The sequence below is a fragment of the Glycine max genome, chromosome 13, assembly GCF_000004515.6.
Source record: "Glycine max cultivar Williams 82 chromosome 13, Glycine_max_v4.0, whole genome shotgun sequence".
In the NCBI taxonomy this organism is placed as follows: domain Eukaryota; kingdom Viridiplantae; phylum Streptophyta; class Magnoliopsida; order Fabales; family Fabaceae; genus Glycine; species Glycine max.
Genome location: NC_038249.2, coordinates 38,529,048 through 38,556,155, shown reverse-complemented (window position 1 = coordinate 38,556,155; position 27,108 = coordinate 38,529,048). Strand labels below are relative to the sequence as shown.

The window sequence follows — 27,108 nt, the reverse complement described above, 5'->3', positions numbered from 1 at the left end:
TTCATGTATACGTGTTTTTTCATTATTTTTTTATTTATTAATTTCTGCTGGCGGAAACAGTGCAGTTTTGGATGGATTCTTTAAACAGTGTCATGTGGTGGGGTTGGATCTAATCTTGATCCCTGCATTTGAAAAATTTTATGATTATTTTTTAGTCAAAAAATTATGGTCTGGTTTTCGCTGAGAAAGACAGAATTGAAATTGCCTAGTTTCCTAGGATAATTCTGATTCTTTGACTTTGGGACTTTAAATTGAGATCTTTGATTATAGTTCATGTCTTATTACTATAGTATTGTAGTTAATGAGACATTAACAACATTGAGATTACAATTGCAAATTTGCAATGCTAATATTAAGTATTGACACTAGTGTGTTCTGGTCACATGGTATTCCTTTATGTGCAACACCGGCCTCAATTGTGCTCCTTCAAGTAACTCTCTTACCCCTGCTATGGTGCTATTTAATTATCTCTCTGTATCACGATATCAATTTTGATTTGGGGTTCGGATCATAGAGACAGAGCATATCAGGGATGACCAGAAAAGCGATTTTTTCTCTTTCATGTGCCTGCATGTTTTCTCTTCTTTTTTTTTTTTGTATAAAATTATTACAGGTAATATGGAGATAAATATATATTAGAGAAAATAATTTGTATATTGACTTTATAATGTTAACTAATTATAATTTATTTTTTTTATTGAATTTTATAATAATTATCTTAAAAATTATATTTTTCAATTTTTTTTATTAATTAACTGTGTAAAACGTTTTATATTGACTGAAAATTAAATTATATATTATTCATATAATACATTTATAAAACACATTCAAGGACGGATTTAAGGGGGGCCGACAAGGGCCCGAGCCCATCCTCTCCCTCTCATGAAAATGTAACCGTGTACATTGGTCTTATTAATGTGATTGCTTAATTGTTTAATTATAAGAAATTCTATTGTGATAGCGTAATAATAAGTATCTCTTAATTTTAAGAGATTTTGTTTTCTTATTTTTTGGCTATCATATCAATTGGACTAATCATGTATATTTTCCTTGATTAACTATTGTTCTGCTTCCACCGTATAAAAAATCATATTGTATTCTTGTACCGAATCAAAGTTAATATTTGTATGCATACTTTATGCTAATATGGTATTCAGAGTTATCATTTGTTCAAAACTTCAGACATTGATTATTCCAAGGCAATTTGAGGATTTGACCATGTGAATATGAGTGGTTCTTAAATATCAAATCTATTGTGATAACATTATTTTTATTGTATTTTCCCACTATTGCGTCTTAATTCTCAGCAAACAATGAATGAAATCAGTCAGATATCATTTAGAACGGAAGGAAACATTTAACGTCTCTAATGAAATAGAGAAGCGTGAACTTAGTGAAAAATATCAGAATTAGTCCCCCTTTAACTGAGTTCTGAATCCGTCTCCGAACACATTTTATAATATTATTTTTTTAATTTCTTTTCATTACATTATCCACCTTGTCTTATACTCTGTTGTCATCGTATTTCTCTCATAAATGTATAAACTTTTCTACAATTTTATATACAAAAATAATTTCTTATATCGATCATACAGGTGAGGACAGCATAGCATGCATCTCATGCAAAGATAGGTCTCCTACCAAAGGTGTTAGATGTTGACCAAAGGCTTAACAAAGTTACGTAATTAAGCATATCTTGAATCACAAATGTGGCTGTGTGAGCTAACATAACTATGCAATGTTTTTTTTTCTTTCTTTTATTTGATGAGTTGGAGTATTCTATGTGACTGATTAGTTTCTGTTTCTTGATCTCCTCTCTTTTATAGTTGCCTATGTAACATTTTCTTGTAAATAATAGGCACATTGAATGAACATAAAATTAACAAAAGAAAATATAATGAAAGAAGGGAATCGGCATAAAATGGTGGTGGTTGCTTCTGCTACGTACAACAATAATACTGACGAAGGCAGTTGCGAAATATTGAATTATGATTGCCAATTATTGTTTAGATTGTGATTATTCCTTTTTGGGTGGGATTGGGTTGTGTCTGTAAAAAATATATAAAAAAGAATGAATAATATCTTACGTACAAGCTACTCTAATATTATGGCTGTGTAGTTCCCTGCTGATGTGTTGACAGTAAAAGAGTAATGGATGTCCCTGGATTGGTAACAGTACCTAATATATGATCTAAAAATTAATGCGGTTTCTTATCAGAATTATGTCGACGAATTTTAAACTTGAGATTATGTAAATTATACAAACCTTTTTTCTTTTGTCTCAAGCCATTTCAATTAATTTTTTGCTTTAGTAAAAACAAAAAGATCACACATAGGCATTCTCAAAAAAGAAAAAAAAGGAAAATAGTAAAATATAAATAAATATATAGGCAGATAGATAAATATTTCATATATTTTATAAACTTTTATTACTTAAATTATTAATATAAATTTTAATATATATATATATATATATAATTAAGAGAATCTAATTTGATTGATATCAAATTAAATTCTTACTGGGTAAAAAAAAATACTATACATAATAATGCACCCAGAATTGGTTCAAATATTCTAGTAGTAATTGACAAGAGACGGCGATTTTGACTAAAATTGTGCAATTGACAGAAGTTGCGTAGTGCACTCCATTAGTCAATAGAAAACAGGAACATATGTGCTGCTGCAGAACATAGCACGTTACAGAAATTTTATTAATAGTGTATCTAATATTTTTTCTTAATTATTTTTTAGTCCCCAAATTATATAAAAAAAAATCATTAGTCTCTTAAAGTTTAAAATATACTGTTATAAAAAAAGTTTAAAAAATACGTTAATAGTTCCTGAATGCAGATGGCGTGGTGATGTGGCGCTCGGAAGTGAATAATATGAATCAAATGCTGATTGTATTATGTCACCACTTTTTACGACTTTCGTTAATGTCATATAGTTTCATGGACTAAAAATGCATTTTTAAATATTTAAGGGACTTAAATGATTGTTTCAATCAGTAAAGAACAATAGATATAACGTGAAAACACGTTTTAACTAAAAAACAAAAAAAATTGTCAAAAAATTATTTTTTAAGTCTATTTTTACATTTATCAATTTATTATATTATATCAATATACATTTTCATTTTTTAAAACATGTTTTATAAATTAATTCTTTGAAAAAAAATAAAAATTATAATATTTTTAATGTATATTTATATTAAATTTATCAATATATAATATCTTTCGATTATATATTATTATATGATATATTTTATAAAAAAAAAGTGTACGATAAATTTATTAAATTTTATAGTAACTATTTGAGATTTATATTTATAATAATTTTTAGTTGGTTAACAGTAAGTCAGTAATGATAATACATGAACAATATTGAAAATTGAAGGAGGGTAATTAAAGGAAAATATTGTGTATATGTATAATTTGTACATGAAAGTTCTAGGCTAATGTGCGTCCAAAAGGGAAATTTCTTATCGGAACTGCTGATATGATATTATAATTAATATCGCAATTTCTGCCAATTAGTAATGTATTATTTTGATTGTTATAACTACTATCAATATTTGTTTTGATGACTGATATATAGGGTCATGGAAAGAATATATCATTTGTTATGTTTACAAATAAATAAAATAAAATAGTAATTGCAGTACGTACTCATCCTCATATGCAGAGGATAATCGGTGCAGTCCAGTTTGCAAATGATCCAATGATGGAGTACTTCGTATAAACTACAGTCTCAGATTATCTTATTGATTAAGAAATGAGTGTGAAGCCAACAAAACATAAAAAAGAAAGAAAAAGCAAAGAGCCACTTGGTGAAGGTTGCTTTGGCTAATCGATCTGTAAATTTTTATTATAAATGTTTAAATTCCTCTTTGAAATCATTTTAAATTGGAGTTGGTTTGTGGGTCAACTTTTACTTATTTTTTAAAGAACTAGCCACACGTATCTACAATACAACGTAAGGCATGTCAAGGGTCAGGTCCATGATTTGAAGTTTAATTTTTGTTTTCAATTATTAAAAGTTTTAAACCAAGACTACTCATTGTAAATTGTAATTTGTAAAGCTTTTGGTATATCAAATGATTTTGTCCACACAAAAATTTAACTCAAATAATTCAACAGAATTTGTAAGTATTATTATAAACTTATGTATGATATCCTATTCAATTCCTATATATAAAAATAGAAAAAAATGGTTTCATGCGTGTCCCTAAAATCAAGGTCAAGTCTTGGTGAAGTAATATAATCTTCTCTTTTTTTTTAATTACTCAAACATGATTAGTTTTTTTTTTTTGTATAAGATACGTATGATTTTTATCAAACAAATATTTGTTACGTTTTTATTATACTAATTATAATTTCAATCGGGTACAAAAATAAAAATTTTGATGTCTGCTTGAACAATACTAACGACACATTATTTGATATAGTATCTTTTACAAACTTGTATGGATGAATAAATTTTATGCGAGTTTTTTTTAATTTTTTTCTTTTCAAAATTAACTAATGATAAAAGTATATATAAAAAAATGTTACAAATTAAAAATTTCTTATATTAGTTGGCTAGTTATTTGAATTTAGTAAGTATTAGAGTTTTAGGAATGATTAGAATTAGTTTCTTAATTAGAATAATTAACGTGAGATTGCCTTTGATGTTATGTATAGGCCGACCACAAGTAGGGACCAGATCCGGAGTCCACGTGATCTTCCATTGTTCGTGACACAAACCAATAAAGAGAAGGGTTACGTTTCCAAACTTTGCGTGGAACACATGGGAGCTTAGTATATGGTGTACCTTTTTCATTTTGTTATTGTGTTCTTCTATTAAAATAACAATACATAATTGTGTTAATATTTGATTGTGATATTTAATTTTAAAAATTATAAAAAACTATATAATTTTAAAGCACAGCACATAAAAGGACACGACAACAGTGAAGAAGCCAAATTCATATATAATGGTATTACATGAGAGTGCAAGTAAAAGATTTTTGAACTAATTAATGCAACACACAACACCCCTTTTTCTCTTTTACACTTAGTGTGTGTGGTGTAGATTTCATGAATTGATGTGTCTTAATTTTACTGGATATGCAAAATTGAAAGAAAAAACAAATAAGAGATTTAATTATCGGAAATGAAGAAAGAAATAGAATGTGTAACAAGCATTTTTATAAAACAATTCGTGAAGTGGAATTTGATTAATTTTTTAATATCTTTTTTGCTGCTTTTTAAAATCATGCATTTCATAGTAAAAACAAGCTTTTAAAAAATTAGTTGTTAATTTTAAATTCGAATCCGCTATAGCTTCCTTTCTTGCAAAGTTTCTTAACACATTGAACATGCTTTGCTTTTCAAATTATGGCACATAGATCATGTCGTGTCTCAAAGCCAAACCAATACTTATGTTATTAATACATTAACTTTTTTATCATAAATGTTTCGACAAACCTTCAAAGGATACCTGCTAATCACGCCAAAAAAGATTCATGAGTAGAGACCAGGTTAAGAATAAGGACCTTCATGTTTACGTCAGTTTGAGTCCAAAAGAAAGAAAGTAGAGAGATCAACATACATATACATGAGAGAGTGTGAGCTATCAAGGTATGACTTGGACAACCTTTACGAGGATTGACCTAATTGAGATACTAATTGAAGGGATTGTGTTATTTTTTTTATTAGCAAATATTAATAGGGTAATTAGATTGTTAATTTTTGTTAGTAGAAGAGATTAAACCTGTAACTTTTTTTCTTTATATTTCCTAGAAATTGCATTATTAGTCATTATAATCTAGATTTCCTCCAATGATGAGTGACATGATTTGAGAATCTGGCCCAATCCATAACAATATATATTTGTTTTTTTTTCTTCAAATAATTAATAAAACAATAAATACATCTTATAACTATACTTTTTTTTTTCTCAAAAGTAAAATTTGTTAAAAAAAAGTTATTGATGTGCAAATAGCAATTTTAATCCAGGCTACGTACATTTATCTTGTAGATTCGATTACAACTTTGTCATAAGTTAATTGGTGACAAAGCACATGACATTTGTCTTGTAGATTCAATTACAAAAGTCATTCCCATGAAGCTAAATAATGTGTGTGAGAGAGACAGATGCCAAGTGTATGGAGAATAAGGAAAGATGGAGTTAAAAAAATCCCAGAACGTGTCGTAGACGAAGATGACTTTTACATATTCAATGGAAGGGTTATATTAAGGCAGCGCGGTGTAGGGCATGCGAAAACATCACTTGAGTTTAATGATATATATGCAATAAGCTAACGAGTTTCTTCTGACTTCTTGTTTTAACTTTGACGTATAATCGCTATCACGGAGGCTCTTTCAACACGAGAATTGACTCACAACATTTCTTGGAGCCCAAATTAGGCTCCATACATGTGTCACAAGTTTCTTCATTCTTCAATCTTCTGTATTCATACGCCTATATCACATATAACCCATATAACGGTATAACTTAAAAAAAGAAAGAAAAATTTAATGAGCATGTCAATTAAGATGCAAATTTGAAAGCAAAAATAATACATACGTACATATAACTAATCTAAAAAATTAATACAAAAACGAAAGATTGAAATCTTATTTAAAGTGAAATAAATTAATTTTCAACCATTGAATATAATTAAAACGTGATATGTATATATTTGTTGTAAAACATACAGGTTTTTAAATCATTATCCACAAGTATCGCCAATAGAGTTTGTAAAATTTGATATTCTTTTATTATCCACTTGCAATCTTTCAAAGAAAACTTAAACTAAGCCATGCGATAGGATGAACATCCTTGTCACAGTCTCTAGCTTTAGGCCGCCACTACATGCATCCACCACCTTCTTGTAGGTCCTTTTCCTTTAGCGGTAGTCATTTTCTTTCGAGCAAAGTAGCATATATACCATCCAAACTAATTTTCAAGAGTTGTTAATTTGCAAATAATAATCCAAACAAATAACTAACTGATTGCATTTTTCGTCTCTCTTTTGAACCTATTGGCTTAAAGTTTTTTTTTTTTTTTTTTGAAGAAACCTATTGGCTTAAAGTTGACAAGAGTATGTGGAATCTCTCTTGTTCAAGAAAATGAAGTTTAGTTGGGCTATGGGGGCCATGTCCAGCAAAAGTTCCTGGCCCATCTTGATGAAATTCTAATACAAGTTGCTTGTTAAATGAGTAAGTTTATAGATACTTTGTCTTTTCTCAACATGTGTTTTGCTTCTCTTTGTTCTCCCCGTTTCAATTTCACAGGTCAATAATAGCAGGCATTATCCTGTAGGAAATAAAATGTGAATTGATGAACCTAACTTTGTACTTAAGAAAAGTTATGTGTGCTTTATGGCTGGAACTAATTTAACTAATGGGGGATTAGGTGGTCAAGTAATTCGCACGTTAAAGTTGGATTTTTATCCAAAGAGGCGTATATTGACTGATTATAATTAAAAAGCCCTTTCTTTCTTGAGCTAACTACCACCCAAAGATATTTTCATCTGTTGAAGCAAAACTTTGATTCTCTTAGACAAAAACAATTAAAAGTTAGAACATATTGACGTAAGCACGAGGTAATACACAAAAAGAGAAGAGTTATTTAGTAGTTAATATTCAATTCGGTGAACCTTATGATACTTGGAAAGTCACAAGAATTACTTTATATAAAATTCAAAGTTATATATTCATGGTATTTCGGCTTTAATTTTACAGTTTAATATAAAGTACTTTAACTTGCTGTGCTTCTTTGTGGGCATCAACATCACGAAATTTCTAAACTAAAAATTGGTAAAGTAATTTGTTCTTTGGAAAAAAAATAATTCAAAAGAAATACTTTGAGCAATAAATTAAATTATTAAATAAAACAATATTAACGACGAAAGGCGAAGTTTTGATCAAAAGATGGTTTTTAAAAGTTGTGGTACGAAAAATATATATAAAAACGAAGTTTGGGGGATCTAATAAGCATATCTAATAAATTTTCACAAATTATTTCTTCTTTTTTAAGTTAGTGGATGTTAATAAATGGAGTGTGGATAGAAAATTTCGTAGTAACTTTCAATAATGAATATTTAATTCAGTCAGTTTAGTGTTCACCTTAAAAGCATGACGTGCAAGGGAATGGATTCTCCTTTTTAGGTACATAAAACGTTCAAATTAGAAAGAAAAAAAAAAAAAAACACGCTTCTTTCTAAGGTCAAGAAAAACCACCCCCTTACAATATGTTTGATAGAGAGAAGAAAAATAATATAGATGAAAAATTTTGTATTTTATCTCAGAATATGAGTTTAGGACCCTATGTCCTGGTACTATCTTAGAATATGAGTTTAGACCTAATTCAATCCCAAAAATTAACTCAAAGGGTGAGAATTATCCCTCATTTTTATATTCTAATTTAGTTTTATTTTTAGTGGACGTGCAACTTGAGTTTTTTCCAACATTTTAATTCAAAAATTTATGTTCTATTTTTATCTTCTAAATCAAATTAAACCTGAGTTACAATTGGTATAAGCAAAAAAACTTGTTCAGATGTGTCAATCCTTAATGACAGAAGCTTCATTCACTAAGACGCTTTATTTTCTTTACATATTATTTTACTACTCTTTCATTTTCATCTCCTTTATATTGATTAACATATAATAATATTAAATAACATTCGATTTTTCTGTTAATAAACAAACCATGTCAAACACAAATATTCTATAAACAATCGTTGGCTCTGCTATACATTTCAGTGTTTGGCCATAAATTTTTCCTAGCCTATACTAAATGAAGAATTTGGTGTGGCTATAAGAACTTGGGTAACTAGCTTCCATATCAATAGTTTTCAAGTTAAGAACATATGTTGTATAAGAACTAGATAAACTCCGGCGAAGTAATTGTCCACATAAAGTTCTTTGACAAGGAGCAAGGGAATGGTTATCCAGATGTTATCCCATACACAAACTTAAATCAAACATCTAACAATATACTTAAAAGGCATGATTATCTATAAATCATACGATACTATGTTATAGACACTCCAAGATCTTGAAAAATGAAAAAATAACAGAAGGTATATCCACGATATTTATCATTAATGATAAAGCATTTCAAATCCTCTAAAAGGATATACAGAAATGCTGTATCTAAAGTTAGGAATGAAACAAAAGGACAATGTCAATGGAGAAAATAAAAATATACCGCATTCAGTGCTCCATATATAATTGGTCCAACCTAGTTTAACTACTCTATTTGGAGGTTTTCATTTGAATGATCAGCTAAGGCTTCCCTTTTCATCATTTTATTTTTTTCAAGCTGAAAAAAAGAGGGGGTAGGGGAGGACATTTTGGGAATGGGAAATTAGATATCATAGGAAAGTAGTTGTGGTAACATAATAGGTATTGTGGGGGCATTGAATCTTTGTTGCAATGGGACATCTCAATCTCCTTCACAAGGAATAAGAAGTGGATGTAAAATCAGTAGGGTTGGTTGTGTAGCTACACAAGTTAATCATTCCGGTATTTAGAGAAGCTCCCACTCAGGTTCATAGATATCAGGAAGCAGTAGTTTCTTATGATCATCCTGTAAAGTTGAACATAAATTCTCTGCAAAATCACCCTTTTCTTTTTCATTGTTCCGGTGCAATATTGCAAGCTCCTCATACTCTTGCCTCCTTGTAGCTTTCTTGGACAAAGAAAAGGGTTGCCTCTTCTTGTTCTTCAAACATGAGAAAAAAGAGAGAGAAAAAAAAGTTAGAGCTTAATATGAACAGAAAAAAGGAATGAATGAAGGAGTGTATGTACCTTGCTAGTTATTAGATTACCCCTTGCATTGGGAACTGATTGAAGTTCATCTCTAGCCACCATAACACAAGTTTCCTCAAGCTTCAGTTCATCATCTTGATGCATGGTTTTATGGCCTTGCTCTACTATAATAGTACCAATCATTGGTACATTCAAATCCCATGTTTCTGTGATTTCTTAAATAATAAGTGTCAGTTACTCAGTTTCCATGAGCTAAAAAAATAGAAAAATCATGGACACCCATGATGCTATGAGACACTTAGAAACAGAGAGAAAAAAGAAAAAAATATAAGTATTATAGGATTTATGATCTGATAAGAAGAGAGGGGTAAAGATAAATTAGAGGTGTTGGTGAGGTGTTTAAAATAAATGGGTGTTTATGTATCATTACTCAAAAAAAAATATCATGAAATTGAATAACTACACACTATGATCTCATATGTGCCTGAGCCCTGACCATGTTGACATAGGGATTACCCAAAGACTTTTTTTTTATATTCTAATAAAAATTTCGTACCCCATTGTCCAGAGGCTCTTCGCTATGCGAAGGTATGGGGGAGGGATATTGTACGCAGCCTTACCTTTGCATATGCAAAGAGGCTGTTTCCGGATTCGAACCCATGACCAACAAGTCATCAAGGCACAACTTTACCGCTGCACCAGGGCATTCTAATAGTTGAAAACAAAATCTACTGCAAACAGGCTTTAGAGTTGCTGAATCTATACGAATGAAGACTTTGCAGAGAAAAAAAATCTTCCAATCTGAGTTAAAATGAAATAGTTATGTGCAAGAATTTCTCGGGTAAGTTCTCTATATATTCTATAAAATAGTTGAATTGTTTAGCGAAACAACAGATGCCACCTGGTACGGGCGAAAACATTTTGTTTCCTATTGATCAATAGGCTATAACAAACAAAATGACAGGAAAACTTCATCACATCCCTAATTTCTCAAAATCGTCATTCTGACCTCACAAATACAACCATATGGGGATGCCTCAACAATTTATTTTCATAAACCTTTTTGCAAAATGAGACAAAACCAACCAGCACCAAGATACACTCTTCAAATTCAACCAAACAGATGTGCTTCATTATAATCTGAACTCCGAAAGTACTTCTAAATGGTATGCAGTGATACATAAACTGAGGACCTGTTTCATATTGATTTGAATTGACACCTGAATTCAGTAAGTGCATTAGAATGATCTGAATTAATACCTGGATGAGATGCAATGATTGAGTGGTAAGAATAATTGTCAGGCTCAAATGTTCTGACCATAGTGACCCCTACCAGAAAAATAATATAATTAGTACAGTTCCTTTCAGAAGTCAGAAATAAAAGGTTACCAACCAGAAACAATGAAGAAAAAATGAAACTATATCCAAGAGACACTCAAATACTTACCATATGGATCTCCTAATAGAACACTGGAAGAATATGAAATAATATGCATCTCTTTCTCTTCTGCTGATTCAGCCAATACCAGCACATCGGGGATTTCTTCAGTACTTGCATTTTCTATTTCATTGCAGCAGTCAGCTACAGAGGCAATGGTTGTTACTTCAGAAGAAGCTGCTTTAGAAACAGTGGATGCATGATTTTGATTTACCCGGGAGACTTCACATGATTGTGATATACTGCATGTATCTGTTTTTAACAAAGTGATTTCACTGACTGTCTTGGATGCAGGCATATTTTTATTTTGTTGATTTTCATCACCACCGAGGTTTGATTTAATATGTGTGCTACCAACATATTGTCTTGCATGTGCAATAAAATTATTCCTTTTGACAGAGTTGCAAGAAGCTGATATGAACAAAGCATCAGAATCACAGAATTCAGCATGGATTACATCATTATCAACATCATGATTGATCCTTGAATCCTCAGTCATTTGGTTGGTATCATCCTTTACAGTTATTTTTTTGGAACCTTGAAATGACTTCTTTGAGAATCCAGCATCAGCATATTGATCTATAGGCAACTCAGGGGCTGATGTTTCATCCAAATCATATGAAGATGGAGGAAGTAAATCTTGCATTACATCTGAATAGATCTTTTTAACGCTTTCCCCAACAGTCTGCATTTGATTCCCTATGTACTTAACGGTTTCCTATCCCCAAAAAAGGGAAACAAAAAAAAAATAGGATTATGTTCACTGTTAATGTAAATCAATTGCAGGCCAGGAATTATCAGTCCCAAAAACAACAGTTTTACCAGGCTAGTGTTACACTACACAATTGAAATCAAATATATAAAAGGGATTTCAGAAAGGTTATCACACATTACCAAAACAAATTTCATAAAAGTTGCTCTCATGATTCAACTCTCAGTGAAATAATATATGTGGCAACTAAACATACAAGAAATATAGGTAAAACACTTTGAACATACAAGTCATAGATGAAGAGCTATACCTTCACTACTAACAGAGTAGCAGTCAAAGACCTTAGGTTTTCAATGACATTTATAGCATCTATTGGCATGTCCAGATGGGGATAATTTGAGTTATCTTTTCTCATATTAAACAAGCATAGGTCAGGTTAAGGATAAATGACGACAAAGGTATACCTCCAACATTGTGTCTTCCACGTCCACATAAATATCCTCAAACGTCTGGAATATGTTTCCAACCCAAGTTATGCCTTTTACATCCATGGCCATCACAAAACACTAGCTGGAACAGTAATTAGAGCTGTCCTTGTATGTCCAATATGAGAAACGATAAAAATCCAAACTTGAAGGTGGTTCTACCTGATTATCTGGCAACAAATCACATGGAAAAAAATCAAGAAAGAGCCACAATCGATGGTGATCATTTCTATAGGCCTAAAACTAAATGTACATTGATCAGAGGGTGATATTACAAAAGCATAAAAAGGATTGCAGATAAATCCCATCCCAGGACACATTTATATTAAATAATCAATCAAACTGGTTCTCACCTAATATTGACAAACTCAACCACAACCTTTCACTGTCCTAATTACTAGCCAACTATAAAAATGATGACTAGTCGTCTAGTCCATAATTCTACAAAATCATACTACACCCTTTCAGTAATTCACTGCATACTGTTGACAATCCTTTACTTTTAACTATTTTCTCATGAACAAAACAGCATGAAAATTCCAAGTTAACCTGATCAAAATTACCATAAACAAGGAAAGAATATAAACATGCCAAAGAAATGGCTAAAATTAACAACCCCCCTCCAAAATAAAAACACAAAAAAAGGGGGACTATCCATTATCCAACAATAACAACATATAGCTAAATATGTAAACAAAAGCCAAACTTGAAAACAGAAAACAAAATCCACTTAAAATATTAGTCAAATAAATGAACGGATGGTGATAAAAACAAGAAGTGCAGTACAGAAGAGAATTTACCTGTTGTTGCAGTACACACTGAAAGAAGAGTGGAGTCAGCGTCTAACTGATGAAGTCATGAGACGGCTAAAGAAGTAAAATTGAAGAGAAATTGTAACCCCCAAGAAGAAGAGTAGTAGTGTGAAGAGAGAGAGAGCGTGCATAGGGTCAGCTCCACTGAGCCTTACGTTTGATATATGGATTCAGATTAGGACATTTTTAATGTCCAAAACTTTTAGATAATTTGGATATCTTAAGAAAGTATATTAAATTCTTTTTTATTTTTAAATAATTTTTTTATGAATGACCGATACTAAAAGGTTGTTCACTTTATTATGGGTTTGTGGACCCACCTTCCAGTTTTTTTCCACCTGCTATGCCATGACTGTTGCCTTTTAGTTTTTGTACTACTGTTTTGTTTTATTCTGTTATTTTGTCGTTTTATTTGTTTATCAAATTACAATTGGGTTTAGAATTAGATTGTCAACAAAATATGCCAAGTTTCAAATTATAAAAAAATTTCAGAGTATTGGTCATCGTTTCATACAAACTTTTTGCAAGCGAATTTTCTTCTACGAAGGTCAAGTATATGTTAGTTGGAGATTGAATGTCTTGTTTTAAATTCGCATAATTTTGAATTTTTCTTTTTAAACAAAAAACATATAGTAGTTATCTTCATTCATTGAATGGAATATAATGCAACGAGTTTCGTATTTGACTTGATGCGAAATTCATAACGAAGTTTGTTAAATTACTAAGCTTTTAAGGATAAAAAATTGGTCTTCAAATGTTTAAACCAATATTTCAACAAACTTTACGAATTTCGAGAAACATGCCTCTTGTTTAATTATTTTTTCCTAGATCAAATTATCTTTCACAAAATATAATTTCAGTCGGAACAAAGAATGTCCGAAAGACCAAAACATAATAAAACTTATTTTCCCAGCAACTGTGTAACTAAGTATCACTTGAATCAGTAACAATATTCTGAGACTGAAAAGGCCTTTAGCAAATCCTCTTAGGGTATAAAGCACAAGGAACAACTCCACAAGTTCAAAACGCTCAATGTTGTTCATTCATCATAACAGCAAATCAGCAATTATGCTATCAACAAAGCTATGAACCCCATTTATGATGTACTACTAAATTGACTACTGAGGCATCCCAACTCAGAAATATAAACAAAGCATAAAACTGAAATAAATTGACTCAAGATGAAGGAAAAACTCTCGTAGTAGTAACCCGCAGTGCAACTAGAACAATCACCGATTACAGAGCATATAGGTTGATTCTTTAATGATATTTTGTTGGTGGCTATGTAGGATTTACTTTCTGGAATGACATAATTGATTCTCCAAGCTGAATCAGAAGTCTTTGGTATATACCAGATGTTCAAGGAATCAACAATTTTGCATGTTTTCTAATCATCACAAATTCAAAAACACACGGCAATGGATAGCTTAACCTGCTGCTTGGAAATCGCCAAAATCATCATCTAGTACATCCTCTGTGCTTTGTTTTTCAGGAGAATCCTCAGGTTCTGTGTCTTTAACTGTTTTAGGAGTCTCAACTATATTAGTTTTCTCAAGGCTGAGATTTGTAGGTGAGTTTGTTGGAGACTTCTGCGTGCCGAAAACAGGTGAAAGTGGTGCTGGAGGAGGTGATAGCTTAATACTAGGTATAGATTCTTTCCCCCCATTCTTTTCTTCTGGGGATTTGTTCAGACCCAGCTCAAAAAACTTGGACTTCACACTGCTGCCACTTTTCTGCATGCAAAAGATAGGAATTAATATAGATAATGTGCTGAAAAAAGAAAATAGCCTCGTTCACAAGAGGAAAATGAAGATTTCCATACATTGGTCTTAATTTGTAGTACAAGAGTCTCTCCTTCTTTCAGACTGTAATCAACTGAGGAAGTTTGCTGGTAATGTTGTTCCATCTCTTCAGCAGTTTTCTTTTTGTTTAGATATCTTTAAAAAATTTAGGAAAAGACATGCTTTCCATTTGTGAAAAAACAGTATGAGGACCTTCGTCCTCTATGCCAGAATGAATGAAAAATGTGTAAAGGCTTCCAAGTTTTTGCAGATGATGAGATACATAATAAAAATGATAAATCTAATATAATATATTTGATGGAGGATACTTCATATGATCATGCAAGGCAGCTTGGAAGTCATACGCCTCTGTTCTTTCTCGGAATCCTATGCCAATAAAAGCATGTCGAAGGCGACCACCTGCATGATTCTCAAGCAATAAAAACCAAACTTCACCCGTAATAAGAAATAGAGTGCAACAGAATTACCAAAACAAAATTATGCATTTGATAATAAGGGATCAAAAGTCAGCAGTCTTTCCAACTTGAAATGTCCAAACAAGAAAAAGGAATACAATACTTAAAAGTAAATTTAGTCATACTAAAAAGTAAGAATAATACCACAAGAAAGGAAGTGGGGATGGGATTAGGTGGACAGAAAATTAGAAATTATGACTGTTGAGCAGAGGAATGGGGAACTGTAGAAGATATTAAAAGCCATTTGGCACTAAAGGATCAGAGAATTAATTTTCCATAAATTTAGGAATGTTTATTTATGGTTGCTAAACACTATGTTCATATTCAGAAGAACTAAGGCCCTAGTTGGATAAACTTTTCCATAAGCACTTATAAGATAAGAAAATAAGATGGTAAAATGACTTAAACTTCTCCCATAAATTTAAATTAGTTTATGCATTGCATAAGCTAAATCAGCTTTTGGGATAAGCTAAATGAGAAAACTTCTATAAAAGTTGAAATGCATGAGTTGATTTTAACTTATGGGAGAAAACCCAATTCATTTTACCTTCTTATTTTCTTCTCTCGTAATCATTTATGGAGAAGTTTATCCACATGGAGCCCAAAATGTAAACAGAAAAAACTACAGTTTCCTACATCAATCTGAAACAAAACAAAAATGCTTGCAGGTTTCCAAAAGCTTGACAAACAAGCCAAATTCTTGACAAAGACAAAATAAATTGATCATGACGAAAAAAGTTGCTGACACATACTTTGATAGCAAGCCGAATTTTTCACTCTATTTTCTGAGAGAAGTGGAAATTAATTAAAAAGAAAAAAGAAAACACGGCATCATTTCAAATTACTGCAAATGAAACAGGTTCTTGTGTTATATTATACTCTGTACTTCCTTTACGAATCCTACCCTACTACCCAGCACATGGATGATAAGATGATTAAGAGAAGAAAAGAAGTAAAGAAATATGTAGATATAACGACTCACCTATGTTCTCTTCTATGCGAAGAACAAAGTATCTACAGAATATAAGTATAATTAGTTAAGCATCCTGAACTGAAAAAAGGTATGATAACAAACAACTTAAACTATTAACAGCCAAGGAAAACCACCTGCTGCTGTCAATAACAGGTTCCACTGGATGCGGCTCTCCATTTCTTAAAAATGCCCGAGCATATAATTCACCTAGTTATAAATATTTCATCATAGAATTAAAAAAAAAAATTGTACAATATATTTGAAGCGGATTTAATGTGATCTTACCTGTGCTCTTATCTTCAAGTTTTATGATGCATTCTTCTCCCTTGCTAGTGACTTTCAATATCCCTTCCCATGCCCATTTGTTGACATCCCATTCATCAGCCCTGAAATGAATTTCACTTATATAAATATCCGGCAATCACACATTCAGCAGCAAAAAAAGTCACTAAACTGGCAAAAGTAGAAAACCAATTCCTTCACAAAGAACACAGTTCCACAAAAGTAATGAAAGATACAAAATAATTATAAGCATAACAAATGTACTAAACAGATCTAATACCCCTCCATATACACTGAATAGCAGAACTTCTTTACCAAGGTAGAGTGCATTAACAACTTCAATTATGCCAAAGATGCACTAAACAGATCACAAGCACAACAGATCAAGAGCTATAATGTTGAATTGATCGCAAACCTGTATGAAGCTGCAGTCATTCTTGGAGGTATCTGCATAAATAGTATAAACACATCATCAGTTTGACCCATCGAACAGCTAACAGAAAATTCGACTTTAAATCAAAACAACAAAATGAAACATTCAGAGCAACAATATTTTCTTAGCAACCTTAAATTATGATTCTGCGAACTAACATGAAACTTGATCATTAGTACCCTCATTCAGTTGTAAATTGAATTCCCACGTTCATCTCAAAACCCATTGCACAAAATCAAATTTTGAGAACAGAAAGGTGCAAGACTTACTATGTAGACGTAACACTCGGGCACTTGAAAGAGAACGAGCTCTATGGGTTCAGCGTCTTCGCTTTCGCCGCCACTTTTCTGAATGTGGGGTTCGTTCTCCTCATTCTCCATGATTCGGAAGCACAGAAAGATCGCAAATTTGGTGGCGGAGAATTAGATAGAAGGAAGAAAAGCGATCTGGGTCTGCAGGAGGCGTGGATTTAGGGAAGAACTTACCCGAAAGGAATCTAATTTCGGAGAATTAGGGTTTGGTTTGAGTTTTTTTTTTTTTTTTTTTGTGTCGTTGAAGAGAAAGTGAGTGATAGGAAGGTTTGTCTCTGCTTCGTTCGTTCTCAGGGAGGAGATGACGCTGCACCGAAACGGTTCTGCATTGGAGCAATGGCCACCGTCCGATTCGTGCAGCTTTGGGATCGAACGGCTAGATGGGTGTGGACTGGGACAGTGGATTGCTTTGTTTTCAAGTCAACACAACATTAAATCCAATATTAACTTATTAATCTCAAGAGAAATGCTGAGTGAGAAATGAGAATCAGAGAACATTGGGGAATATGCTCTAGAAAATTTGTAGATTATACGTTAGAAATTGTTTTTGCCCATTCCTTATAACAAGTTTTTCAATGTGTGTATAAGTGCAATTTTAACTGTCACATTTATTAAAGTTGTTTAGTTTTATTCTTTTGGGAGTCTTACTGTAATAAATCAATATTTTATTTTATATAATTTAATAATGTAATTTTAAATTTTTTACTAAATAAATTCCATAAATTATCACAAATTTTTAATTTGAATTTAATTTTTAGAATATCAGCCAACTAAAAATCATGATAAATATATTTCTTTAAATAATTATTACAAAAATCAATCAATTTAGTATACATATATTAATTTTTTATTTAATGATAGATGTAAAAAATATTAATTATTTTCTCTTTAATTTAGATTAAAATTTTAAATCAGTTTTATTTGTCTTTTAAAATAATAAATTTTTCACACTATTTTCTCTCCTTGTTTGAGCTGCTTCTACTCTTTCTTCTTCCTCTTCTTACTCTTTCTTCTTTTTCCCAATGCTGCTAATGAAAAATTTATATAAAAAAAGTTACATATAAATATTTTGAATGTTTATATTTTGTTTCTCTAACTTTATATATTTGAATTCTTATTCTTAATTTTTCACTTCTTTCATTATAAATATTTATTTTAAAATTGATAACATTAACTTCAGCTAATTCTCCATTTTCTGTATTCTGTAATCAGGAAGGTAATATTGTTGAGTCCTTATGTAAGTCGTTTTTCCCTGCTCAGCTTTTAAGAGTTTGCAATGTTTTAAATGATTTGGCATACACAGTTGGTGAATGTTGAGAAAGTCCAAAAGAGGCATTATGAGGAAAATGAGAGAGAAAGAGGACGATAAAAGAATTAAATATATTACTAAAATTGAATTTGTAGATTTTCTTTATATTGTTCACAACTCAAATGGATTGTCTAAACTCTCATATAAGGGAAATTTGACCAACTAGAACTTTCAAGAACTAGCCCCCCAAATCACTGCTTAGTTAACATCCTAGTCTCACCCAACCCGTAGTCACTGAATTCTTCTCTTCAGAAACCTTCATACTGCATTCTAAGTTCCCACAAAAGGGTCTGATACTATATCCACAAGAAATTATTAACTATAGACTAATTTCATTATAATTTTATATACCATAGTTTTACAATAAAATATATATACGGAGTTAGAAAAGGAGAAGTTTGTGATAAAATAAATAGCTTAGTGGAAAGAGATGAAAAATACTACTGAAATTTGTAGAAATTATTATAAAAATACTACACTATGATATTTATGACCCAAACCCCAATTTTTATTTTCTTTTTTACAAATACGTGGATATCCTAATCTTCTCATTCTTCAGTGCCCGCGAAGAGTAGATAGTCCCAATGTATCTTCAAAATGTGATAATGACAAGGGACTTTAAGTACAAAACATTGCATAATGCATAACATAGATCAATTTATTTATTAACAACTTTCAAAACAGCATCTTACACAAAGGCTTTGCTTTCTTCATATGTCATGAACTACTTATCCCAGAACCCCAAAGTTGTTATTATTCACGGGAAGAGAATTCGTGACTGAAGAACCTTTTGACTAAACAAGGTACAATATGGTAGAAAGAGTCCACTAATTCTGTCTATGGTCAAAAGAGTAAAGTTGCTATCTGTGACTGTGAATGCTCCCAAGACATGTACAAACCCAGATTCTGATTCACATGATTAGTACAAACTTTCCCTAACAAGTGAAAAGGCTATTTGCTAATGCCACTCACTCACTCCCTCTTCATATTCAGATATATGCCATGCATATGGATTATGGAGATTTAAATTACATATTTAAGAAGAAAAGTTCTCAAAAGAAATCTCCTATAGATGAAGAACTGAATATAGAAATCCTCCTTCTCTTCCTGCTTTCTAACATGTCCTGTGAAACAGAAAATCTATCTAACACTGATCTTAGAGCTTGATGAACAGACCCTGCCAGAAACTGGCGGTACTCGGGATCTTCAATATTTTGTTCTTTGCAGCTAATTATCACAAACACACTATTCATCCTTCCTCCCAAGGTTGCAATCTCAGCCCTTATTATCATAAGATGAAGTGCATCAAGTGCTTGTCTTATATCGGTCAATAACCCGGGTTTGTATTCACAACATAGTGATGCCTTGATTGAGTAAGGGAAACCATTCAATCCACCCTCCTGTTCTTCAACTCTTATTTCATCACTGTCCTTTGGTATCATTAGGCCTTCACTAGCTTGTGTCGCATTCGTTTTCAGCTCTTTCAAATGTCTAATAACCTCACCCAGCAAGGTTGCTTTGTCCAACTGAGTTAAAAAAAGTGTACAAAGATAACTCAGACTAATAAGCTATGTATAAATAATTTAACATGTGAGTTTGTAATGACATGAGTTTCATTATTGAAAGCATGAGCAAAACAATGTTGGACAGTTAATGTTAAGTTCTTCTCATCCTTTTTTTGTAGAAAAGAAACTGCAATTGTGTGCTTGAAAATAAAGAAAACAATCAAAACAAGACTTCAAAACCTAGCAAAATTACTTTACTGACATATATGGATCCTAAAAATAAGGTCATTTACTACTGATCTCCAAGTTAATAACTTGAGCATCCAAGAAGTCTTATAATACCTTTTGAGATGCATTGGTTAAGAATTTATCGTTGAACTTAATTGCTCAAGAAGTATCAGTTCCAGTTGAAAGCTTCAGTCCAGATGCATGCATAGTCAAAGCTTTTCTTTCATTACAATGATCAACATAAACGCGGTAAAGTAAACAAATTATTTAGCCTTTGAGCTACCATTTTGTTTCATGACCCTTCAACCAAATGACTTAATAAGGTCAACAATAATCCCAAGTTAACCAAATTATTTAAACACACATTTCACAAGGAAGATAAACTATGAAAAGGAAAACATTCAATAATAAGCCGGCACCCAGATTTCCCTTTAATGTTCTCTAATGTGCAACAATAATTGAACGAACTCAAACAAGAGCCAAAAAAAAACCTGTATTTTTTTAAAAGTTAATCAAGAAACTTCCACATAACCTGTTCTCAGCATGAGCAAAATCAACATTGACATCGGGTGCAAATTTTTAGAATTTGGATTTTAGCCATAACTCGACCCCTAAAGCAAATTCAAGAGAATAATTAGACATTATTTTGTTTCCATTTATACACATTATTTTGTTTTTTGTCATCTCTTCATGCCGAGAATTAGACATATCAAGCGTGAAGTTGCAGGATTAGACCTGTGAGTAGTCTAATAACAGATGGCCTGATAGCCCGAACAACAATCACTTGGATAGAACAAAAATAAATCAAAACATAAAAAAAATGATAATGGAGAAAGCATTATATTGAACTAACCTTCTTAGCACCAGGAATGACAGAGCGAAGTGTATCAAGATGTGCATTAATTCTTGCTCTCCTTCTCCTCTCTGCCTCACTATGGTTCTTCAAGGCTTCAATGCTTCTCTCAGGAGACACACCCTTGCGTTCCAATTTGACAGGGGCCTCTACAAGCTCTCCCTTCTCCTTATCCAACACTAGAGACGAAGATGAACCATACCCACTTCCAATTACACCACAACAAACTGGAAAACCGTCACTAATCCTATGTGGGGCAAAGGCTTCCATTTCCATGACAAAGAGTGAATAGAAACGAGTAAGAAGAAAAGTTTTGAAGACAAGAAGACAAGCTTGGAAAGTGAAGGAGAAGCTTTGGCTTTGGCTGCGCTTTGTTGTGTAATTTCCATAAGGGAAAGGAAAGGATGGTTGTTGGTGTTTGAGACAAAACTCAATGATGAAGTGACAAAGGTGGTTTGTTTGTCATGTTGGGGTTGGAGTGTATTTGGAATGAAAGATGCAGTGAAAAGTGTTGTGTTGCGTCAGATGTGTGTAGTGTCAGTGTTATATGGTGATGATGATGAAGATGGTTATGGCTTTGGTGAGATCCATTCCAGAAGAGAGAGTACTGCTGCTGTTACGGATTACCTCTTCTGGTGGGGGACTACTACAACTACACACTTTTAAGACCACAACTTCTTGTCCCTTTTCTTTCAAAATATGTAAATTTCTGTACAACATTCTGTATTAAAGAAAAAGAACTAAAAAAAAATGTAAAATAATCAAAAGTGAAAAAGAAACAAACAAAAATAATACTATTATAAAGGGTATGTTAACAAATATTATATGAATAATATAATTCTTAAATAGGTTGTGTGTAGTATAATTCAAGTTCTTGCTTTTTTTAAAAATATAAATGAATTTTAAGTTTTTTTTAATATTACTTTTCTTATTCATATTCAAGCTTCATAACTGTTTCTTGGAAGAAAAGAAAAATATAATTATAACATTCTTTTTTGATAGATGGTAATTTTTTACTTCATTATACCACTTAACGTGTAAATCAATTAAAATGAAACTCATTCAGCTTAACCAAGATTTTGATTTGAAGTTTAAGAGAAATTTTGTCACTCATCCTGATCTTATCTATTTTTTGCTGCCCTTAGTTGCGTTAAATCTGTGGCCAGTCTTTTACTCTATTCTTTAACATTATTTTCTTTCATCTGGCTTTATGTATACCTGTATGAACTCCTGTAGTATCTAAGAATCGTTTTTTACTTTATCGTTTAACATTTTTTTTACAAGCGTTATCGTTTAACACTCTTATAGTCTTATCCTTTAACATTCTTTTTTTTTTTTTACAGCTTTAACATTATTTTCTTTTATCCTATTATACATACCTTTATGGCTTTATCTAAGAAAATCAATTTTTTTACTCAACCTTAATTTTTCTAAAGCCGCTATCTTATTTTACCTCTTCTTTCCTTCTTTGAGAATATTGGATTATTGCATTTGAGATATCTTGTCATTTCTGATTCCTTACTTTACACTGAGAATCACCTGCTATATTGAAGACATGCGCATGTAACGTAAATAATAGAATGTTTGGATAAGTTTTTTTTAGAAACATTTCTAAGAAGAAGAAGAAGAAATCATTTTTTTCATAAATTAAAATTAATTCTTTATTAATTAATTTTTTAGTTAAATTATAGAAATTTTCTCGTATAACTTATTTAAAAGATGAAAGAATATTTACGAAATTAATGTAAAGTTTAGTTTAACTTATAAAAAAATATATTTCATTTTTTCTTTTTTTTTTAAATGTTTCTAAAGAAACTTATTCACAGATCCAAGTTCACGTTTCAAGCTAAATTGTCCATAATATTATTATCGACATCTCATACTACAAAACTGTACCCTCCACTGTAATTAATAAGTGGTAAACAAATCCAGAAGAGTGTAAAAAATCTTCAAATTCAAACTTCTTCTCGAGTGCTGAGTGTTGAAAATTCACTATTGGAAACTTTGTCGTAGTTAATATCACCCAAATCAGCCTTTATGGAACTGAACAATATTTGTCCACACACACTGTCACGTACCATCACGAGTGGTGATTCAGAAAATAAAAATAAAAATACATGAGTGTATAATAATGACAAATGCATATTTTAGCACATTTTGAATAGAATCTTAGGTATGAGATTGAGTCATGAGTTCGAAGTCGTTGTTATAATATATTATTAATTGTTTGCCATTAACTCAATGGTTATTGGTTCATACACAATATAGAAACTGCATTAGCAGTAATTGGGATTTCTTGTGATCTCTAAATTGGTTTTATTAATTGCCGCAATTTACGTTTGCGTCTCTTTTGCGTCTGCAACGCACACTAGACCTGAATTTTCTTTTGGAATCATGTATAGTGATTTGTGGGAGAATGTGTTGGGGGTTTTGTTTAATGAGTAATTGCAAGCTTTAAGTTAGGCAAAAGCCAATTTTGGATGGCACCCTTTAGGTTAAAGAGCCAGCTAATCACTTTTTTTAATAAGCTAATTACCCTTTGCCAATCACTTTCCTTTGACAATAGCATTGCAATCCATTATCCACGTCATCGATGGTGACACAAACACAGCTTTATTTGAACATGACCACTTAGATTCACACACTTTATCTTAATGGGATGGAGATTTTCGTTTCTCACACTTATTTTAATCCTTTATGTGGTGGTCCTCAACTTTCCACTATGCAAACATGAACTTTTCAATGTTGGTAACTTGGTTCATTGTCCACGTTTTGTATGAGGGCTTGAATTTCCAAAAGACCTTTCTCTATTTCGTTTAGTACATTTAATTTTGCCACTGAACGATCACACCATGAATAATGATTTTGATTATATGGTTCTTGAAACAAATCATTTTTTATTATTTTTCAATAATGATATTGACGAAATTTAAATCTATATATGATCTCATTTAAATTATTTAAGCCCAATACTATTATTTGATATTTTGAAACTTTTAAGTGGAGAAATTCAATTTTGTTCGAAACCGACCTTAATGATCCAGATTAAATTATATGCACTCCTTCCAATCACTGCGAAAAATGGTAGACACGTTATTGTATATTATTGTATACGGATAAAAGAAGAATATATCAAAGTTGATCATTTCTTTATACACGCCACTGAATTTTATCCATTTATTTACAGTAGTATATGACAGATACGAATAAAAACTTACTGAAACATTTCGTATACGTTTCAGGTTTCTACTCCAGCAAACTGAACAAGTAGTAATGTGCAGAACATCTGATCTCAAATCAAATATAAGTTTGTGGAATGGGCAAAGAAAACTTGTTTGCAGTGGTGATCACTCATCACTAGCTACTTTAATCAATGTCTCGTATAAGTACAATGCACAACTTCAATACGGTGATACCAAATCAAGGAAATTATTCATGTTATATATGGTTGTAAGTAGTTTTAAATTGTGGTCTATAATCTCAATTGCAGTCAAAATTTAAAGATTTTTTTACTCATCACAACCGCAACCTGATCAAATCAGTTACATTTTTTTCATAATTTTGACTCACGCAATTGCAATTTAAAAGTATAAACAATATCTATATTTCACATATAATTCACAAACCAAATATTGAAATCAACTATTTACTAATCATACAATAATCAAGTGTTGTGAGTTTGTCACCAAAAAAACTAAGGTTTTGCAAGCTCGCAGACAAGCTAAGAATAATTTCACTTAAGCAAGAAATATCTAGTCAAATTTATTAAGAGTGAATTGTTAAGTATAAATGTGTAAGACATTTTGCAGTAAGTTGTGCTGAGTCTCGATCAGCTTCTCTTTTTTTATTTTTATCTATGTGTACAGTGTTATTTCTTTATAATTATAATAGCATCATCTAGTTCATAAGTTGTCACATTGTCCTTGTTTTGTTATGTGTCATGTATCAGAATATAATGTAAAACACAATGGATGATGTTTCAATGATCAAAATTACAGACTCAGCAAATACAAAAGCTCTGAAGGTTTTCAGATTCAACAAAACGATACAAGTGAAAAGAAACAAAGTATGTTGCAAGATATTCCCTAGAAACTTCAATTGGAGAGCAAGTTCCAGCAACAACAAACACTTGAAGAATAAATGTTTGTGGGATAGGAATCATCTGCAAGAAGCCAAAAGGAGATGTTGATCGTAAATGTCAACTCAAGTTTGTCTAAAAAGACACAAGGACTGATAACTGACTTTAAGTCACTATTCCCCCACCTGCAACTATAGTGGAAGTGCTGAACATTGATGAATAGTTATTAGTTAATGTGTTTGTTAAAATCGAAAACTATATTGTGTCTGGAAATTTGGGTTGATATTTTTGAGGAATTACTATTGGTTCCTAAACAATTTATTTTTGGTTCCTCTCATTGTGTAAACTCCATTTTGCATCCTATTTCAAAAACTTCACCCCTCCCCTCTTCTTTCTTTCCCAATCCTCCTCCTTCCCTTTCCCAACTCCTCTCCTTACCAACCCTCATTCTTCACTTACCAACTCACGCCCAACCCTTCTCTCTCTCCTTTCCCAACTCCTTTGAGACATCTTTTTTTTTTTTGGTTAATTTGTGTTTAACAAAATCATGATTTCATTGTAAATATATCTACAATAAAATCTTGATTCTCTTACCTATTTTTTTTTTTTAGAAAATCACAACACAACTGTGATTTAGTTGCACAATCATTTTTTTTTTCATTTTTTTAAATAGTATAACGAAATCGTGAACCATTGTATCCCCCGTAAAGCATCAACCATAATTTTTGTTTTTAACTTTTTAATTAAAATACTACAGCGAAATCATGATTCCATTATTTTTTTCACCTCAATGAATTCATGATTTTGTATGTTGTGGAAAAAAATCACAAGAAAATCTGTGTTAAGGGGGTGCAAAAAAAATAATGAAAACATCTTTCCGTTCTAATGTTTGGGTTGACAAAAAAATATATAATGAAATTGTGATTTCGTTAGTACATATATAATAGAATCACAATTCCATTGTGATAAGGGGTGCAAAAATGGTTGGGCATCATAATCATAAGTATGTTGTGCATTTTATACAAAAGAATCATAATTCCACGAAAAGGACAATTTGGGAATAAAAAATTGGTCAATCCCTTGGTAGGCGCCAATAAAAAATGGAATGGGACCAGTAACTCTTCTTTTTTTTCTACAATGGCGTCTGGCCCACAAGCAGCTAAAACTTAGAAGTGGATAATGGATCAATGCCCAGTGCCCATTGGTGCCCCGCATGTAATTTTGAAACGGGAACTGTTATTCCCACTCCCTAATTATTTATTTATTTTGTTTTCAAAAAGATCAAAATACCTCTCAACTTTTGAACTTCCATTTAAGATTTTCCAAACATTTGTTTCTGTTATTTGGTCATAAAATATTAAAAAAAAAAAGTAGGGTAGTAAAAAGATCAGAAGAGGTAGTGCGAAAATCAATTCCATGGGCCCTACCGTCTTAGTTTAGCTGGCATCTATTGAGCTTGGTCTCTTCCTTCATGTTCCACAAATGGCCCAATAAGAAAAACTTAGGATAAGGATTAGGGAGTTGATTGGGACACCCAGCAACTTTCCAAAATGCCAAAAATATCCTCAGTTATAAATAGCAGTTGCATTTTTTCATTTCTGCAACGTTATTTATTTTTTTTGCAAAAAAAAATTAACTTAGTGTAAGTTGTTTCCGTTAAGGACGTTTT

At 31.5% G+C, this 27,108-nt stretch overlaps 3 protein-coding genes across 4 annotated transcripts; all 3 read right to left on the bottom strand.

Annotated features, from left to right (window-relative positions):
• Positions 1–9,063: 9,063 nt before the first annotated feature.
• LOC100793952 (uncharacterized) lies at positions 9,064–13,379 on the bottom strand. 2 transcript variants are annotated; one of them, XM_003541843.5, is made up of 6 exons: positions 13,199–13,379; positions 12,378–12,568; positions 11,211–11,919; positions 11,024–11,092; positions 9,803–9,978; positions 9,064–9,716 (listed from the first exon to the last, which is right to left on the bottom strand). In XM_003541843.5, exons 2-6 carry the CDS (start codon positions 12,468–12,470, stop codon positions 9,522–9,524), a joined length of 1,242 nt encoding a protein of 413 aa, XP_003541891.1. In that variant the 5' UTR covers positions 12,471–12,568; positions 13,199–13,379; the 3' UTR covers positions 9,064–9,521. The 2 variants fall into 2 exon arrangements, with proteins under 2 accessions (XP_003541891.1, XP_040864369.1); XM_041008435.1 differs by having other exon boundaries at positions 9,803–9,969.
• An 866-nt stretch (positions 13,380–14,245) lies between these two features.
• On the bottom strand, positions 14,246–17,724 carry LOC100813301 (uncharacterized). The gene is made up of 8 exons (NM_001254650.2): positions 17,425–17,724; positions 17,138–17,169; positions 16,726–16,826; positions 16,575–16,647; positions 16,450–16,481; positions 15,321–15,411; positions 15,033–15,147; positions 14,246–14,943 (listed from the first exon to the last, which is right to left on the bottom strand). The coding sequence occupies exons 1-8, from the start codon at positions 17,533–17,535 to the stop codon at positions 14,638–14,640; spliced, it is 861 nt and encodes a 286-aa protein (NP_001241579.1). The 5' UTR covers positions 17,536–17,724; the 3' UTR covers positions 14,246–14,637.
• A 1,688-nt stretch (positions 17,725–19,412) lies between these two features.
• On the bottom strand, positions 19,413–22,057 carry LOC100792902 (transcription factor bHLH30). Its single transcript, XM_003541842.5, has 2 exons — positions 21,362–22,057; positions 19,413–20,301 (listed from the first exon to the last, which is right to left on the bottom strand). The coding sequence occupies exons 1-2, from the start codon at positions 21,635–21,637 to the stop codon at positions 19,828–19,830; spliced, it is 750 nt and encodes a 249-aa protein (XP_003541890.2). The 5' UTR covers positions 21,638–22,057; the 3' UTR covers positions 19,413–19,827.
• Between the last annotated feature and the right edge of the window lie 5,051 nt (positions 22,058–27,108).